The sequence below is a fragment of the Tachysurus fulvidraco genome, chromosome 5 (assembly GCF_022655615.1).
Source record: "Tachysurus fulvidraco isolate hzauxx_2018 chromosome 5, HZAU_PFXX_2.0, whole genome shotgun sequence".
In the NCBI taxonomy this organism is placed as follows: domain Eukaryota; kingdom Metazoa; phylum Chordata; class Actinopteri; order Siluriformes; family Bagridae; genus Tachysurus; species Tachysurus fulvidraco.
This window is the reverse complement of record NC_062522.1, coordinates 9139502-9157889: the sequence shown is the minus strand read 5'-3', so window position 1 is coordinate 9157889 and position 18388 is coordinate 9139502. Positions and strand designations below refer to the sequence as shown.

Genomic DNA, 18388 nt, shown 5'->3' with positions numbered 1-18388 from the left:
ATTTATTAAGAGGAGAGCTTTCGTATGCATCACGTTGGCTGGCGATCACCTTTTCAGCATCCCAATTAACTCCTTCTTAATTGATGTTGGATGTATTAAAGTTAATGAGGCAGCAGTCCATCTGTTGAGTGGAGAAGCGGAGAGGATATTATCATTGAGAGGGCATGCACACGCACAATGCAGCAAAGGAAGGTGGTTTGGGGAAAAGCTAGAACAGAGCACAGGAAAGACAAAGAAGTGTTAGCGAGCACCTGCCATTGCTCCAGCGTTTTCCCCCTCCGTTCAATTCTCATGCATTTTTACGACTTTTTATATATCAGTGAGATGGGTCTATATAAAGAGGATGTATATATGACATATGATTAATGAGACCCAGCCAGCTGAGGATGTCCAATAAATAATAAATCTCCATTTTATATACAATCCATATTTTAATATAGCCATACACACACACACACGCACACATACTGTAAACACACACACACACACACACACACACACACACACACACACACACACACACACACACACACACACACACACAAACAAACACAGTGTGTTTCCTCAGATTAAATTTTAATTTGAGATTATAGTGAGTGGAGTAGAAATGGTGCCATTGGAGGCTGTCAAAGTCCATCGCTCTCCTAAATCCACTGTGACTTATCAAAGGGAGGGATTGTGGACCAGCCTGAAGCCATAAGGTTAGTGAGTGTGTGCTTGTGTGCATGTAAGGGAGGGAGAGAGATTTTGTGATAAGGGGTTCAGAGAGAGAGAGAGAGAGAGAGAGAGAGAGAGAGAGAGAGAGAGAGAGAGAGAGAGAGAGAGAGAGAGAGAGCGAGAGAGAGAGAGAGCACAAACTTAGTGGCATGTAGTAGTTCCACAGTGTGTGTGTGTGTGTGTGTGCGTGCGTGTGTGTGTGCGTGCGTGTGTGTGTGCGTGTGTGTGTGTGCGTGTGCGTGTGCGTGTGCTTGTGCGTGTGTTGGAGGGAGTTAGGGATTGAGATATTTCGTGATAAGAGTTTCACAAAGGGAGAAAGAGACAGAGCAGAGAAGCAGAGAAGAGGGGGTGAGAGGGAACAAGGGGGAGTGTGTGTGTGTGTGTGTGTGTGTGTGTGTGTGTGTGTGTGTGTGTGTGTGTGTGTGTGTGTGTGTGTGTGTGTGTGTGTGTGTGTGTGTGTTTGTTTGTTTGTGTGTGTCACTTGGCCATGTATAACTGTACACAAAGTTCACGAAAGAGAGCTTCATGAATGCTGCTATTTCCTCAGGCCATTCAGGTTTCTAATAGAACTAGCAATGCTCAGAGGATCACAAGACAAACACACACACACACACACACACACACACACACACACACACACACACACACACACACACACACACACACACACAGAGAGAGAGAGAGAGAGAGAGAGAGAGAGAGAGAGAGAGAGAGAGAGAGAGAGAGTAATGAATCCAGAAAAGTAGCCACATATTTAACATGCAATATAAGATCATTCTAATCCTATTTAAAGGTCTACAAACTCTTAAACTACCAGAAAGCATCAGGTTTATTTTATTCATTATTCATTTATTTCTTGCCCTCATAACTCTGTACCTTAACTCTTAATGTCACTGTAGTTTCCAAATAATTGATAGCTGAATAACTGAACAACTCAAGGGAAGACCTAAAGGATATAACTAATAACGACTTGCTATAAAATAAAATGATCCCAGGATGTAGTGGTTACAACCGGTTTAGTAAACTAAGTGTTTCAGAAGTGAAGTAATTGGTTCACAACTGGAGAATCACCGAATGGCATTTAGTCTTCACGCGAGTGTTTTCTACAGTACAAATTACAACAATCTCTTACATGCATTACATTATTTTCTCTTACCTCTGTCTGAACCACTGCTTAACAGAGACAAAGAAGTAGACGAAAGAAGGAAAATGCAAAAAGAAGAGAAAAAAAACATAAGTGGGATTGTGAAAACGATCGAATTTTATGGTTCAGCTCTCCAGCGCTCTCTCTGTCCACTGAAATAGCAAAACAATTTACACTCATCCTGCACATTAACCTTTCTCAAGCTACTTACAAAGCCTGTATGAGATGCTCTGTGTGTGCCTGATAAATACAAGATACTGTATGAGAATGGGCTTTAAATAAGGGAGGGTATGAAAAAAAAGCAAAGAGGAAAATTGAGGATTTACCAAAAGGCAGAATAAAGGAAAACGTGGTCCACGCTTGAACGTGAGGTTGGGATATTTAACCTGCCGATCTGTATAAAATATGGCCACCGGCTGGCGGACTGCCTCAGTGCTACGGAGGACATAGTTAACATTTCCGCAGGTAAAAGAGGAGGTGTCATTAAAGAAAGGCATGGATGCTCATCTCGGCACAGCCCGAAGCCATTTATTGCTTGAAAGCCTCCATGTCCCCATCAATCTGCTTGCCAAGGACCAAAAGGCAACGAAGAACCTCACAGGCTTACAGCTAGACCCTCTCTTAGGTTTTGGGTCAATTATAAATACTTATAAAGACACATGGCAGCTGTGTCAAGGGTAATATTTATGTTATGATGTTATTGGTTCATGAAAAATGCATTTAATTTAAATGAAAACAATTTTCCTCTTCCAGTGATCATCACGAAACGTGATGATGTTCAGATAGGAACATAGAATATGTTATTGAAGTATTTTAATGAAATTTTTTCCTATATTATCATATAACATCAATACATGGTTTTCTTAAGAACAAAAAGTGAAAAAGCAAGAACAACAAAACAGTCACAAAACAAGGGCTGTGCAAAAGTATTGGAACACATTGCAAACACAGGCAGGGTTGATAATCCGAATTGGCAGGCATAAACACGTGTCAAACAGGAAATGGTCAACAGGGGACATCACAGGAATACAACCATCAGAAGAACAAGCGTCTTAGTAACATCATGGACCCACGGAACTAAATGTATACCTTGCAACGGGAAACTGAATCCAAAGTGCTTAAAAATGTGAGCAAACAAAGATACATAATGTAAGTACAGTAAACATGCTTCCAAGGTTTATCCTCCAATCCACATACAGAATAAACTTTAACAATCTTGGCTTTTACGCTATATCTATAATTGAATGAACAAATGTTGACAAAAGCTGCAGCAAATTGAAAAAAAAAGCAAGACTAATAAAGGCAGCTACAAGGTTAGTGGACCACCTACAGTTCATTTGCTCGGCTGCTACAGGTTTCAGGAGCTCTCCTGTCTCTGGTAGCCCTCTGGGCAGCTAGATGAATCCGACTTAATAGAAAACCTTATTTTTGAGGTTAGTGTAACTGTAGCGTTCATTAAGCAAAATGTACTGAAGCGAATAAATATTTTATTGCAATAATCTAGGGGGTTCGATTCCCGCCTCCACATTGTGTGAGTGAATGAGAACATGTGTGTGTGCCCTGTGATGGGTTGGCACTCCGTCCAGGGTGTATCCTGCCTCGATGACCAAAGACGCCTGAGATAGGCACAGGCTCCCCGTGACCCGAGAAGTTCGGATAAGCTCGGAAGTTTTGATAGAATGTTCCGCCTCTTCTGAATTTTTTGAAAGAAATTTTATAAGTAGTATTTATTGAAGGCATTTACATGTATATTTGTAAATGCTTCATAAAGATGGCCATTGACTACCAAAGCTATTTATCTGCTTCGTGCACCAATAGCCATCCAGTCTGATGAACGATGCAATCGACGAAGGCAAAATATCTTCATAACCCAGAATCTTCTCTCCCTGTCTGTCTCCGTCTCTTTGCTTTGCATTAATTGTGTACGGAATTGGGAGCAACCCTTGTTCGGAGTTATTGATCCAGAGACCTATTGCACTAAGGAGCAGCCAAAAATTAATATCTGTTTGCTTACAGCTGTTAATGTGAATTAGGCCACAGAGAATGAGAATAGAGGTCATGGAGGAGCCTGGGTGATTACATATGGTCTCTACTGCATTTTCCTGTTACCATTGTTGCAATTCCTCACCTAAATGGGCCCAGATGCATGACACGTGGCTGCATTATATGTTTACAAACAGTTTTTTTATATTGATTGCTGTCCATGCCATAAACATTAGAGAGTTCATTCACGGGCACCGAAGGATCCGTGATGCATCTTTTACCCTACAGCTATTCTTTTATAGCCTCGGATAATGTGTAATAATGAGGTCGATGGTGAGCTTGAGCCGTGATTTAGAGAACGCGCTTAAAAGTGCTTCCATGTTTATGACATCGTAACGTGGATTTTCTCTGGCTTTTACAGGTTATTTCTTCCTATGACAGCAGGATCATGGCGCGTTGTTTATCTGCTTTGGTCAGGCTGCTTTTGTCTCCATTAAAGCCTTTGCAGTTTGCTGCACAGGTTCAGGGCTTGTATCATCTCACCAGGCTATAAAAAGAGGCTGGGGAGGAGAGGTTTCATGAGGTGCGACCACTCTGGAACCCAAGCCAGGGACATGAGATGGATCACCTATGTACCTGCCCTAGAGCAAGCAGGTAATGGGCAATCTAGCCAACCTTGTTACGGTCATTCATGTTTTACTGGCTCCATCAGCAGCTAGCAAGTGTCACTGCCTGTTACTGAGATCATGAAAAATGACTAATTGATCATTTCTTTCAGTGAATGCAGAACTATGCATGATTATTATTATTAACTGGTTTTAATACCCTGCACATCGTGACAGGTCTTCTTCGCTCTGAGATTGAGGACTGGATGTTTAATGATGGCATTGCTGAAATTGTCATAACTCATAAAAGGGCTATTAAAAGGTTATTATAGAGAAGGCTGGAGCTTTTATGCGTTTAACTTCAGCATAGAGGCACCAAGCAATCTATCAGGGTTTTTCTTTTTTCTTTTTTTCTTTTATTTTATTTTTTTCTTTTCCTCCTAACTCCTGCCTGCAGGGCCACCACTCTGAGATGTGTGAGTCATATCAATTACTGGCCATTATTATAGGCAGAGCAAATAAGAGGGATATCAGAACAAAGAGGGGAGGAAAAGAGATTGCACGTGTTGAAGCGCTGGTTGAAAATGATGGAGATGGAGTAGAAGAGGAAGGTATAGAGAGAAAGATTAAAGTGGTCCATAAAGAGTGACCAATTGGTAGTCTTTTATGATTCCCCATGGGAATCAATGGTAGAAGCAGATCTGAGGAAGCACTGCTTCAGAGATGTTCATTTCTGTGCTGGACACAAATTGGCCTGTAAAATCGGTCTCAATTTGGGCCAAAGGTGCTGATTTGGCAAGTAAATATGACTTCTTTTTCTTTTGTTCGTGTAAGCATGACATATGAAGTCTGGTTCAGTAGCACAGGAGGAGACACCTCGCTTCAACATACTCTGATCCTGAGCTCTGGTTATAGATAAAACTTTCCACTTCATTAAAAACATGCAGGTCTTAGGTACGGCTATGATAAACTGGCCTAGGAGTGAACGAATGTGTAATGTATATAGTAATCATTATATTCATATATGTTTATATATTTATGTATTAATCATAACAACTGTAGCAACAACGTAGCGTCTTTTGCATACTGCCCATGAATGAAGAGAGACCACTATAGGATCATAGGATGGTGATTTTTTTCCTTCATGATACGTATGAAAGCGCTAAAAAAAAGCAATGATATCCAACATTCATTCATTCATTCATTCATTCATTCATTCATTCATTCATTTTCTACCGCTTATCCGAACTACCTCGGGTCACAGGGAGCCTGTGCCTATCTCAGGCATCAAGGGCATCGAGGCAGGATACACCCTGGATGGAGTGCCAACCCATCACAGGGCATACACACACTCTCATTCACTCACACACTATGTGATATCCAACAATTTCAACAAATGATCAATATCGCAACCTCTCCTGCTTTCCACCACTACACTATTTATGCTATTACCTATTAGATACAGAGTATGCTAACTACACTACAACTTAACTATATCAAAAACACCTGGGGAAAATAATCCTGTGTGTTTGAACCACAGGAGCCAAACCTGAGACACACACTACTACAACAACTACCACACTTTTAGTTATTTTAATTGAATTAGCCTAGACATTAGATAATGGACCAGCATCCAGCGTGTATTCCCGGCTCACACCCAGTGTTTCTGGGAAAAGATTCTTATCCACCATGATCATGACTGGAATTAATTGGTTACTAAAGATGAATAAAAGAAAACTTTTGAAAGAGATACTAATAAAACTTTTAGATGTCTCATTAATATCAGATTTCTTTGCATCTTTTAAACATATTTGTATTCCAAATGTTTTGCAAAAAAAAAAAAATTAAAAAGCTGATATCAGGCATTCATTTGCGAAACCCAATTCACAATATCGGTCCTCCATAATACCACCAGCTCAGGTCACTGATTAAGTCTCACACCGGCTGAGCTGATTATCTCTTTGTTTTGTCTTGAGCATTTTTCATAGAGAAAACTGAACAAAGAAAGACAGCATCCTACACACTGAGAACATCAATCAGTTCTGTGAACCCTACACACCACATGAGTGAATCAGTGAAGCCTTTAGCGCTGTAGAAAAGATCGACTTGAGCGTTGCAACATTGCCCTCTACAGAGGAAGTGAGAAAATGTCACGAGAGTTGTGGACAAAAGAACAAAGGAGCCCCATAGGAAAGAACACAAAGGAACTGAAGGCAGAGAAAAACATGACCATAAGCGCAGCATCTATTTTTTATGCAAAGTGCCTAATTGTATTGTTGTCAGTAATAACTAGGCTTTAATAACAAGTAATCAGTGGTTGTGCATACGCTTTTTGTCCCTATTATTACTTTCTATTCATCACACATCAATCACATATTAATTTTTCATTTCATTTACTGTTATTTAAATAATTCCATTAGAGGCCACGACAGACGAAGGCCGCTTCTTTCAATGTGGTGATTCGATAGGTGTGTCTCAGGACTGCAGCGGAAATCAAGGCAGATGACTCACACGTACACCTCTGACCACTCGATTGACCTCTATCGCAACCTACACCACACCCATTCTACCTGTGTGCATCTATCTATCTATCTATCTATCTATCTATCTATCTATCTATCTATCTATCTATCTATCTATCTATCTATCTCTCGCTCTCGCTCTCTCTCTCTCTCTCTCTCTCTCTCTCTCTCTCTCCATTTCGTCTTCCTTCACCTCACTCACCTTCACTCTCAGTGTCAACGCCTCAAGTCTCATCACTATTCCCTAGAAGCTGGTATGTTACTTTATTTCATATGAATCAATCCTCGATGTTTCAAGAACAATCTTTTTTGTGACCGAGATTCAACTCAAAACTGATGTTTTAATGCTTTCTTACAGATTAAGATGGGATTCTTCGAATTTGCCAAAGTTATGATGGTTGTGTACAACTTGTTAATCCTGGTAAGAGCGTTGTGCTTTTTTCATTAAATGTATGCATGTAAGTGTATGATGGGAGGGGTGGTGGTGGTGGTGGCATTTAGAAGAGTAATTACATTTCTGTATTTATAGCCTGAGATTTTTATGTGCCATGTAAAGTATTAAAGAGACTCAGTTTGCCTGTGAATATGCACACAGTAATTTATACCCCCATAATGCAAACATATAACAAAGGAGCTTTCAAACTATATGTCACAGACGTGCGCCGAAGCCGAAGTCTATACCGTCAACAAAGCAATTACAGTTTCTTACATGCAGCAATTTTCATCTCATTAAGTTGAAAGCTTCTAATTTTCCCAACTTGGTTTGATAGCTAATGGTGATGAAGCTCTGCAATCACTAGTAGATGTTTTAGAGCAGTCGATGCTGCACTCTTGCCCATTTTGTATGCTTTAATTGTTAAGGGTGATTTCACAGCATAATGGAGGATGGTTTATATTTTCCTAAAAGCAATTTTTAAATGGCATTCTGAGATGAGATTGCTTTAACACTGAGCGTATGTTACAATCGGATTGGATGGTACGGATGTCCGGATGTCAACAGGTTTAAAGTCTAATATTTTTTTGTACTATTAATTTGTGTGTAATATAAACTTAATGTTTTAAACTTAAGCGTTTATTTGTACCTAAAACCGAATTCTCCAAGGCATTTTGGATATTTTCGATTTTGAATGCGTCGAGCCTTTGAACAATTTGACCTGGATGGTACATTTACAGCATTATGACAGATTCCCTTTTACAGAGTAATTTCCATTTATCTCATTTATACAACTGAGTAGTTGAGGGTTAGTGGCAGCTTGTTGGTCCTTGGATTTGAAAAAAAAACAAAAAAAAAACATTATGAAACCATGCTGATTAGTGGTAGCGTTTCGCAGTAAAATGGACTGTGACATATTTCCATATTTAACCCAAGTGCCATTCATGAGCGCTTTAAGCTGGTCACAGCCTGCGAGGCCAAAAGATGGAGGTTTCAGTAGGTTGTATGTTTGGTTTGCTATCATAGTTTGAATTCAATTTAATTTGTATTGTGCTTTTTAAATCGACATTGTCACAAAGAAGCATAGTACTACAGAAGATTGTAGTTATGGAGGTAGTGGCTGGGAAAAAATCCCCTGAGATGACACGAGTCACTTCCAAATGCAAGCCAAATAGCTTCTACTTTCTCAGAAAAGCGACTCCCTGGTGAAATTTAGTTTTAAATGCATGCTTAACTCATTCTGGTGAGTTCCAAGATTACAAATTCTGCTATTTATTCAATTCTCCTTCAAGCATGGTGGGGTTTCTGTTTTTGTAATCTTTATCCAGTTCTTGCTTGCCCTTTGGGAACTCCGTGGCCTTTTGTTGTTCTGAAAAGGCAGTCCGTTCTGTCCTCTGCAGTTTGCCTTTTTTTGCATTTACCTTTCCCATAAACTGATTTACATGTAATATCTTTTACGCAACTTCTCCTGAAATGACATTCTCCACATATTGTATTTTATCAAAGGTTCCAGCCTGTTCTGCTGAAAGAAAGGACAATGCCAAAATGAATGTGACAGGCAGCAGGAAATATTTGGAGATAGGAGCTTGAGTGTAATATGCTTGTCATATTTGTTTAGCTGTGAGCTGTACTGATTATCAAAAGCAGGTGGGGAAACATGTCACGTGATAAACGCGTAAACTGCTCTGGAAGCCACGTTAAAATTGGTGTCAGAGAATACTGCTTCAGAGTCATGTAGGCTTTATGGGACATGCAGCACAATCACAGAGGGACAGCTGTGACAGCTCTGATTGCATTTGACATTAACAGTCTGGTTTCAGACACGGATACAGTGTCATGTTTGAACTCATATTCACATTCACAGCATCAACTCTGCTATTAACTTGTAGGCTATGGTGGCAAAAAAAAAATGAAGTAAAATTGATCTAGAGTTCAAGATGTTTTACAGAAAAAAATACTAAGCTTTCAAATCAGAGGTTTTCATTCAAAACGGTTTGCAGTCATTTTGTGACAATGATATCAACAGATTTCTACATTTGCTCTGAATTAGAGCTTGATTTCTAAAAGGTTGGATGTAACAAAGGGGGCACGGTGGCTTAGTGGTTAGCACGTTTGCCTCACACCTCCAGGGTCGGGGTTCGATTTCCGCCTCCGCCTTGTGTGTGTGGAGTTTGCATGTTCTCCCCATGCCTCGGGTGTTTCCTCCGGGTACTCCGGTTTCCTCCCCCAGTCCAAAGACATGCATGATAGGTTGATTGGCATCTCTGGAAAATAGTCCGTAGTGTGTGAGTGTGTGAGTGAATGAGAGTGTGTGTGTGCCCTGCGATGGGTTGGCACTCCGTCCAGGGTGTATCCTGCCTTGATGCCCGATGACGCCTGAGATGGCTCCCCGTGACCCGAGGTAGTTCGGATAAGTGGTAGAAAATAAATTAATGAATGGATGTAATGAATATATACTGATACATTACATACACTTAGACAAATAATTTTTTTCCTCCAGAAAAAGTGTACGATCAGCTCTTTGCACATTTCTTAATGCAAAAAAAAAAAAAAGACCATTCATCCGTCACCGTTGTTTAAATGAACCTCCTAGTTTGATTCTATTTTGGCAAACAGACCTAACTTAATTACTGAGACGATGTGCCAATGTAAAAAAAAATTATTAGAGGGATTAAAAAAAATCCCATGCAAATCTCAAAAACATAAAAAAGAAAACAAAAAACACTTGCAGTTTAGGCCACTTCCACTTCAGGATTAAATGGCATTTACTTCTATGGCATTTGGCAGATGCCCTTACACATCCTTATCAAAAGTGACTTTTTTATCACATTTTATATAACTGAGGGTTAAAAGCCTTGGTCAAGAGCCCAACAGTGGCAGCTTGGTGGACCTGGGACTAAACTCACAACCTCTGGATCAGTAAGCCAACACCTTAACCACTAAGCTACCACAATAAATCCGAAAACAGAAACAGACACGGATGTTTGGAGCACTAATCAGGCCGACATACAAACTGTGTCTCTGGGTTGCACCTCCATTAGAAAGGTTACAGCAGTATACACAATGCTCCAGGCCAATATACAGAGAGAGAGACACCCTTCTGTGTTTGTTATGGAGCTTTTTAACATTAATTAATGACCCTTAATTAATGAGCCACATGTTGCTGCACACTTGCCTCAGATATTGTGGGGTGGGGGGGGGGGGGTTGGGGGGGGAGCCACGAGAAAAAACATGAAGGATAAATGTGATGATTTTTTTTCTAGTTGTGGCTCAGGGTACAAATCGGTTATTCAGTGTGAATGCAGAATGATCAAATCCACTGGTTTAATTCATAAACCACGAAGAAAATCGAGTTCTTTATAAACTGAGGTGAAATTACATATAAAAAAACTGTTTGTGTCCTATTACGTAGGGTTTTGTCTGAATTTGGTACATTTCTAGTCATTTCTAATGCACTTCTGTACATTACATACAGAAAACCTTACAAAGCCTGGAACAAGCCTGTTTATAAGTATATTTACCTGGCATTAATTTATGATTATCTGATCACATAATGCATTATAATATCTTGTGATGAGACATTAATATTGTAATACATTTCGTACCAGGGCTCTATTGAATGCTCAAATCTGATTGGTCAGCAGGGGTTTATCACGTTTCTAAAACAGTACAGGTTTAACAATAGTACCTGTTGTAAGGTTTGTATTTGCATGTTGTTGATAATCCAAATCTAACAATAAATAAAAAAAAAAATATTTAGATGCCTTTAGATCTCGATAAGTAGTTTTAAGTAAAAAGATTTTCAAAATATATTTCTGGAAGACGTCTCCGGTGTCAGTCCTTTGTAACATAATAAAGTATCTATCTATCTAAAAACAAACAATTTTTTTTATTTCCTTCAAGATCAACAAAGCTTCTATCTATCTATCTATCTATCTATCTATCTATCTATCTATCTATCTATCTATCTATCTATCTATCTATCTATCTATCTATCTATCTATCTATCTATCAGTTAGTAAGATTTCTTCCACAAGAAAGGCTTACTATAAATCAAGAGAGGTTAAAAAGAAACGCTTGTCATTAATGGAATAACTGTTTATAGCTGCTATAATGTAAGTGAATACAAAAACTTACTTGTTGAGTTGTGAGTTTTGACTATAAATGGATTGTGTATTAAATATTAAATATATTTAGATGTACTAAATATTCGAATACAATTTTTAAACCTTTTTTTTTTCAGATGGCAGGCTCGGGCTTGATGGCTGCGGGGTTTTGGGTGCAGTTCAATGGAGATGTCCTGGGATCGAGCTTACTGGGGGTTTTCTCTGTGACCACAGTGAACAACATCAGAATGAACATATTCTTCATTATTGTTGGAATTATAATGGCCCTGCTGGGAATTTTGGGCTGCTGTGGGGCAAAAAAAGAAAGCAAGTGTCTCCTGATAATGGTATTGAAAAACAATCACATTATTAAGTAACGAGATGAGTTGTAGATTAGTAATTTATCAATTATGTTCAAGGTTTTTTTTTTTAATTAAATTTCTTTCAATTAAATATTATTATTCATTTGGTAATTACTTTGCATAAAATGTAAAGTTGATTTCCAGTCTACAATACATTAGTACATTAGCCACATGACCTCTTATACATTTAATTACTCGGTAGTAAAGTAATGGCACTTTCCTTATGCAGTTCTTTTCCATCATTGCCATCATTTTCATCTCGGAGGTGACGATTGGGATTTTCAGCTTGATTTATTCTTCATATGTAAGTTTTGCTTATGGGTCCCAGCCTCCATGTGTGTCTTCTTTCCGTTCCTGTTCCTTCCTATTTTATTTGAATGTACATTTTATTTTTTATTATTTTCTTTTTCTGACCATTATTAAATATGAGGAGCTGCTGTTGGCTTGGTGCTTTCTGATTCTTAATGACTATATGATTGCCCCAAGCTGTGCACCAGCGCTCTCACTCCCAGCAATTTATTCACCTCTACATCTCAAGTTCAAGCATTTATATGCAAAAGAGCCTATTTACATATATTGCTGTGGCCATTTAGTGAAACCTATAATAATTCTGAGTGAGTAATGGAAAGTGATTTAGGCAAATACTGCATTTTAATCAAGTAAATAAAACATTTTAGGCAAATTCTCAAATCTTATTGGTCAAATGCAGTTTTTAGTTTTATTTATTTTTTAATGTCATTGGGAATAGTCTATCCAAATCTGATCAAATAATTCAACTTTCTGACTCTTAAACAACACTATCTGAATGAATATTTGGGCTCATGGGCTTATCCAATTCTGCGAAAGCTATTCATTAGCAAACAGGAAGGACCTGAGAAGGACATATGTTTGAATTATGGACAGTCTGAACTGTTAAGGGGAACATTAGGCATGCACAAGCTCATTTAATGTGCTGTTTGTCACCATCATTGACAAGCAAATGTCCATTTTTTCATTTCGGTGCCAAACGAAATTGTCGTTTTAATAATGTATATGCTTGTCTGTAACCGGCTGCATCTGCTGCCTTTAAGATAAATATGGATGCGGATGCATTACAATATCACTGTAATGTAAATTTGAATAGTTTACGCATCTACCTGCATAATCAGTAGTGGTGAGAGTGATAAGTCCTGACATGCTTAAATGTATTGCAGTATTGCTTGTATTCCCTGCTGCAATTTGACACTGGAGAATAAATCAGAAACCTAATATGTACGGACAAAGATAACAAGTATGCAAAGCCATATTTGGGGCTATTTTGCTCGCCCTATGGGAATATGCGTCAGTAATACCGAGCAGTACATTAGCAGGACCACGTCATACATAGAAACCTGAATATTTTTATTTTTATACCGTCTCCATCACATTATATATACCAGCTCTTTTTCCGTATAAGAAAACACGTGAATGCATTACACCATTAAGACACCACCTTTGTCTGAGTTTGAATATATCGCATTCCTATATTAGTGTAGTATCACGTCTGCTTTGTGGAAAATGCTTTTCTCAGCAGGTCTGAGGTCTGTGCCAGTTATGAGTTGCTCTCTTTGCTTTACAGCGCTAGTGATCTTGGCTTTTAGCAGGCTCACTTTCCCTACAGCACTTTGTCCTGCCAACATAGATGGTGATGGATTAGCCAAGCTAGTGCATAATAACCCTACTGATCTGTGTTCCTCTGCTTTCTTCACGGGGGACGGAGGGGGGTCTTTTAATTGCCGCTTGTCGGCACGTCCCCCCAGGCATACAGAGGACCACTCGCACTGGCCCCCCTCAATCGCTCACTCCCCCAATCCATCCATCTTTCTCACAGAATGTCATATATGTTTTCTCCCCCTCATCACTTTAACCAAAGTGGAGGTAGAAACAAAGAGAAAGGGTACACCACATTTTCTGCCAGATAGTTGCCTCATCGGTATACCCGTTTGGATGGTTTGCTGCCTGAAATGGTAATTTGATCCAACATAATTGGTTGAAACCTTTCCAACCAAATGCATCAATATATATGGAAATTTTCCCATGATCAGAGCCTACAGAAGATTATCATCTCCACTGTTATTGCGCTGAATCTTTATTTGTTTTGGCTGAATACCTTGATGGGCCTTACTGATGGCCATATGGAAGCACAATAAGGGAAATGGGTTCGTTTGGATTAAAATTTGCATGCACATCTATCCTTTTTTCTTTTTTCAGGTTGGGAATCTTTTAAAATCATGGGCCAAACCAGTCCTGCAGAAACAATATGGAAGCGATTTTCAGTTAACCAACCAGTGGAACATGACCATGACAAAGGTAAATCAAGGCTTAAAATAAGAGCATCTCCCCCGATACTCATACTGCACACCGACTGTGGCCTTTAAGACCACAGTCTCCATAACCCTTTAAGACCACCTTTAGACCAATGTAATGTGGGTTGAAGATAATAACTGGGTTGAAAACTGTCTTGAAAAATAAATTGTGAAAGAGAACTAGCAATAAACATGTAATAAAAACTGATACGGTGCTTTGGGAACAATACTCAGACATGTAGCTATGAATGACATCAAAATGAACAACTCATTAAATTCTTGGTGCAAAACATGCTAGACCTTTAACCTGACATCTCTCCTGTTTTGTTGCATGATAGCTGAAGTGTTGTGGTTTTAATAACTACACTGACTTCGTTGGATCCTATTATTCTACGCTCTATGGTGAGATTTACCATTCCAGCTGTTGTGCAAACACAACAATCATATGTACTATGGAGAACGCACGTAACAGCACGGTACAGGTGAGGAAGCACAATGCTAAATGAAATTGTATTGAATTGTAGCAGAAGCATTTAACTTTCTGTTGGTTTTATCTAAGCTACAATTTACAAACTGTCTACTGGGTGGTGTGATGTGTCCTGATGTGAGGTGGAAATACTGTCACCACAATGACGCTGTTATTCACAGCATGTTTTATTGATGAAGTTTTGACAATAATTATACGTTTTTTTTTTAAGTTTTAATAAGTTAATAATTAAAAATGTCATATAATTTGATTGGATATTACCACATAGTAGTTCAACTGTCACTTCAGAAAATGTCACCACACCAACTACCATATTTCCTTTTTTAAAATGTTAAAATATTGAGTTGCTAATTATGATGCTAATTATTACGACAACAAAAAATCTTTAAAAATGCTAATTAATAACATAAATAATCATTATTATAAACCTTGCAGTTTTAACTACTGTCCTGTAACAGAAAAGAAATCTTTAACTTCTGACCAATCAGAATGGAGAATTCAGTAGCAATGTGGTATAGAATAGCATATAACACAAAAAGGCTGTTCGGGTTTATAGTATCAGGATTTTCTTTCTTCAGGGCTGTTTTAAAAATCTTGAAAGCTCCCTAGATGTACTTCTTTACATTCTGGGGGCAACCGCAGCAGGGGTTGGAGGTATCGAGGTAAATTCAGAGAATACTCAAAATTTCCAGGATAATCAAACACACAAAGTTTAATCATTTTGTGCTTTTCTTTCTGTCCCTTAGATTGGAGCGATGATTGTGTCCTTGTACCTTTTCTGTTACCTGGACAAAGATGCCAGTTGAGATTATCAAGGTTTAAAAAAGAAAAGAATAGAAAAAAAAAATGTTTCTCAAATGTTATTTGGATAATTAAGGCTTCATCGGTTAGTAAAGGAGTTCTCTTTGGAATCCTCTCTGACTGAGAAACACTCTGCTGTTTTTTTAAACAGTTGTACAAGTTGTAAATAGACTTTTACAGTAGTGTCCTGGTGTGAAAAAAAAAACATCATCTGTCAAAGTGACTGAATTCTGGAAATCAAGGTCTTTGGCCAGTAGTGGGGTTTTTTTTCTGCCTTTAACATGCTGTAATGCATGCTGCAATAGTAACTTAGATTTCAGCCTGCTTTTACATCTTACATTTAAAATTTGTATGTAAAAATGATGTTGTGTAAACAAAACATGGTGGAAAATCTTGCTAACTAAGCGTGACTTCTACATAGAATGGATGTCACACTTTGATTCAGTTGGATAGCTATGTGTCCTGGAGAAATGGGCAACAAAACCTAATGAGTTTGCATTAAGATACCAAAATTGTCACAAGGTCTGTTTTAATTTTTAGATTTTATAAAGATTTTAAGTGCAGTAGTCTCTTTTTATTTCACTTTTTTTATGGTAATTTTATATTTCTGAGAAATTCAGTAAACTATATAGTTTTAAAATCATGACAAAAATTCACCATATGAAGGTTTTCCAGACAACCCCATAGTTATTATATTTAAATAGTGAAAATCAAAGCTAGTAACACGTTATATATACACCACTGTTCAAAAGTTTGAAATCACTCAAAAGATTTTACATTATTATAAATTCTCATATTATTATTCATCACGTAAGTTACAGGATAAATTAAAATATATACTAAAAACACTAACAAGGTTAAGCAAAGTAGTTTCCATTTCATGCTTCAACCTTTGCTTCCATCAAAGAATCCTTCACATGCAGCAATTAAAGCCTTGTCGACCTTTGGGATTCGAGCTGTCAGTTTATTCTGTTAATCTGCAGAAATTTCACTTGATGCTTACAAAAGCACCTCCCACAAGTTGGACTGGATTGATGGGCAATCTTGTCATCTGTTCAAGCTCATCTTGCAACAGCTCAATAGAGTTGAGATCCGGTGATTGAACTACCCAATCCATTACAGACAGACCTCCAGCTGACGGCTTCTTCCCTAAATTGGTCTTGCAATTGCCTGGTGCTCTGGGTCAATGTCTTGGCTCCAATCCAGCGTCGGCCACAGGGTATGGCATTGCGTTCCAAAACGGAGTGATAGCCTTCCTTGTTTAAGATTTCTTTCACCCTGAACAAAATTCCCATTACCAGCACCAAAGCAACCAGGACCATCAGGTTTCCTCCAACAAGTCAAGTTCTCCTCCAGCATCTTTTCTTTTGTTCTACTCTTGTTCAGACTCAGACTTAAAATGGCCTGTTCATACTTTTTCCTAATCATCTCCTGTCCAATCTCCATGTCCTTTTCATCCTTTCCGTTTATTGGCTAGTCACAGATATGTTTTTTTTTCTTTAAAATTCTGCAGTCATCTCGTCAATCTTCACCATTTTGCAAAGACTTTTTAATAACACTGCTAGTTGAGGACCGATGAGGCATTTGCTTCTCAATCTACAGACGCTGATGTTTTTGTCCTCGCACTGTACCATAAATACACAAGCAAAGATCTTTGTAAGATATCTTCAGTTTCTTTGCATATATCCAATAGCCTTTATTTCTCAAAACATCACTGACTGTTGAGTTTCTAAAGAAAGCTCTTGATGATGTTCCAGATACTCCAGTAGCCTGAAGAAGACCAGTTTCTTTGCTTCCGTAAACAACACAATCATTTTCGGCTGTGCTGACAATTTCAGGGTGTTTCATTTCATGACAAACTAGCCTTGTAATATAATAGGTTTAATAACTAACACAGTGTGCCACAGGAGTGATGGGTTCCTATGTTGACATACCATTAAAAATCCAGGTATATTTATTATTGTTATTCACAAAATGATGGATGTCTAAACCGTATTTCTGATCAAACTATTGTTAATAATGTTAATTGGAAAAAAAAATGTTCAAAATCTACGAGAAATTCCAAAATTTTGATCAGTATATACATTAGACATATATGTACATACATATACATACATTCACACAATCTAAACACACTAGCTACTTAAAAATGTTAAAAACTCTATGCACTTTAAGTATATCTTGAACTGAATAAGGTTATTTTGCTAATACGAAACATTACAGCATGTATGACGTGTTGAGTTCATGTTTTTATAACCGACACGTTAACGAAAATTAGAACCATAGAATTGTTATAAGATCCAAATACCATGATATATGACCGGTACCAGTCCTTTAGAGGTAATATAAGCTATCACATATTCACTGTTGCAGTCAATAAACATCATGTTTACTCTTTATTTTTGTTGTCTGGAGCTTTTTAGATTTACTCACCAGAGGAAAGTCTATTGGCCATTAAATTTTGGAGAACTGCAGTGGAGAAATGTTAGTTGAGAGAAAACTATATAAATGGATAAATGGTCTTGGTTCCTGGTGAAATAAGACAGAAATGGGTTTCTAATGCAGCACAGAAGATTTGGTTTATTGTTTTTAATAGACGATGATGTGCAAGTAAGATTATGTAAGTGGATATGGTTATCTGCGTGTGCAAACGAAAGGCAAGTGTTTTGTTTTTGAACACAGCTAATGTCTTATAGATTGCTTGAATAAACAGTGGAACTGAAATTGGGACCTTGGTTTAAGTGCATTATATCTCTATATTATGGATATTAGATATATCTAATATCTATAATTAAAATCTATTAAGTCTAGATCTCTCTTCATAAATAAATAAATAAATAAATAAATAAATAAATAAATAGAAAATGAACAAGAACCAAATACCTGAGAAATAGCCAGAGCCTA

The 18388-nt window shown here is 38.0% G+C and overlaps 1 protein-coding gene across 2 annotated transcripts; it reads left to right on the top strand.

Annotated features, from left to right (window-relative positions):
* Positions 1 to 581: 581 nt before the first annotated feature.
* On the top strand, positions 582 to 16047 carry LOC113647618 (tetraspanin-1). 2 transcript variants are annotated; one of them, XM_047813115.1, is made up of 9 exons: positions 582 to 701; positions 6870 to 7225; positions 7330 to 7392; positions 11648 to 11857; positions 12102 to 12176; positions 14102 to 14200; positions 14535 to 14678; positions 15262 to 15345; positions 15430 to 16047. In XM_047813115.1, the coding sequence occupies exons 3-9, from the start codon at positions 7336 to 7338 to the stop codon at positions 15487 to 15489; spliced, it is 729 nt and encodes a 242-aa protein (XP_047669071.1). In that variant the 5' UTR covers positions 582 to 701; positions 6870 to 7225; positions 7330 to 7335; the 3' UTR covers positions 15490 to 16047. The 2 variants fall into 2 exon arrangements, with proteins under 2 accessions (XP_047669071.1, XP_027010222.1); XM_027154421.2 differs by lacking the exon at positions 582 to 701 and having other exon boundaries at positions 5745 to 7225.
* The last annotated feature ends 2341 nt before the right edge of the window (positions 16048 to 18388 follow it).

What these genes read in the sequence shown, in the direction of transcription:
- LOC113647618 (XM_047813115.1), top strand. Translation starts at nt 7,336, where the DNA reads ATGGGATTCTTCGAATTTGCCAAAGTTATGATGGTTGTGTACAACTTG. An exon ending in GCTTGATTTATTCTTCATAT is followed by an intron (nt 12,177 to 14,101) that starts GTAAGTTTTGCT and finishes TTCTTTTTTCAG; the next exon opens with GTTGGGAATCTTTTAAAATC. An exon ending in CAGGGGTTGGAGGTATCGAG is followed by an intron (nt 15,346 to 15,429) that starts GTAAATTCAGAG and finishes TCTGTCCCTTAG; the next exon opens with ATTGGAGCGATGATTGTGTC.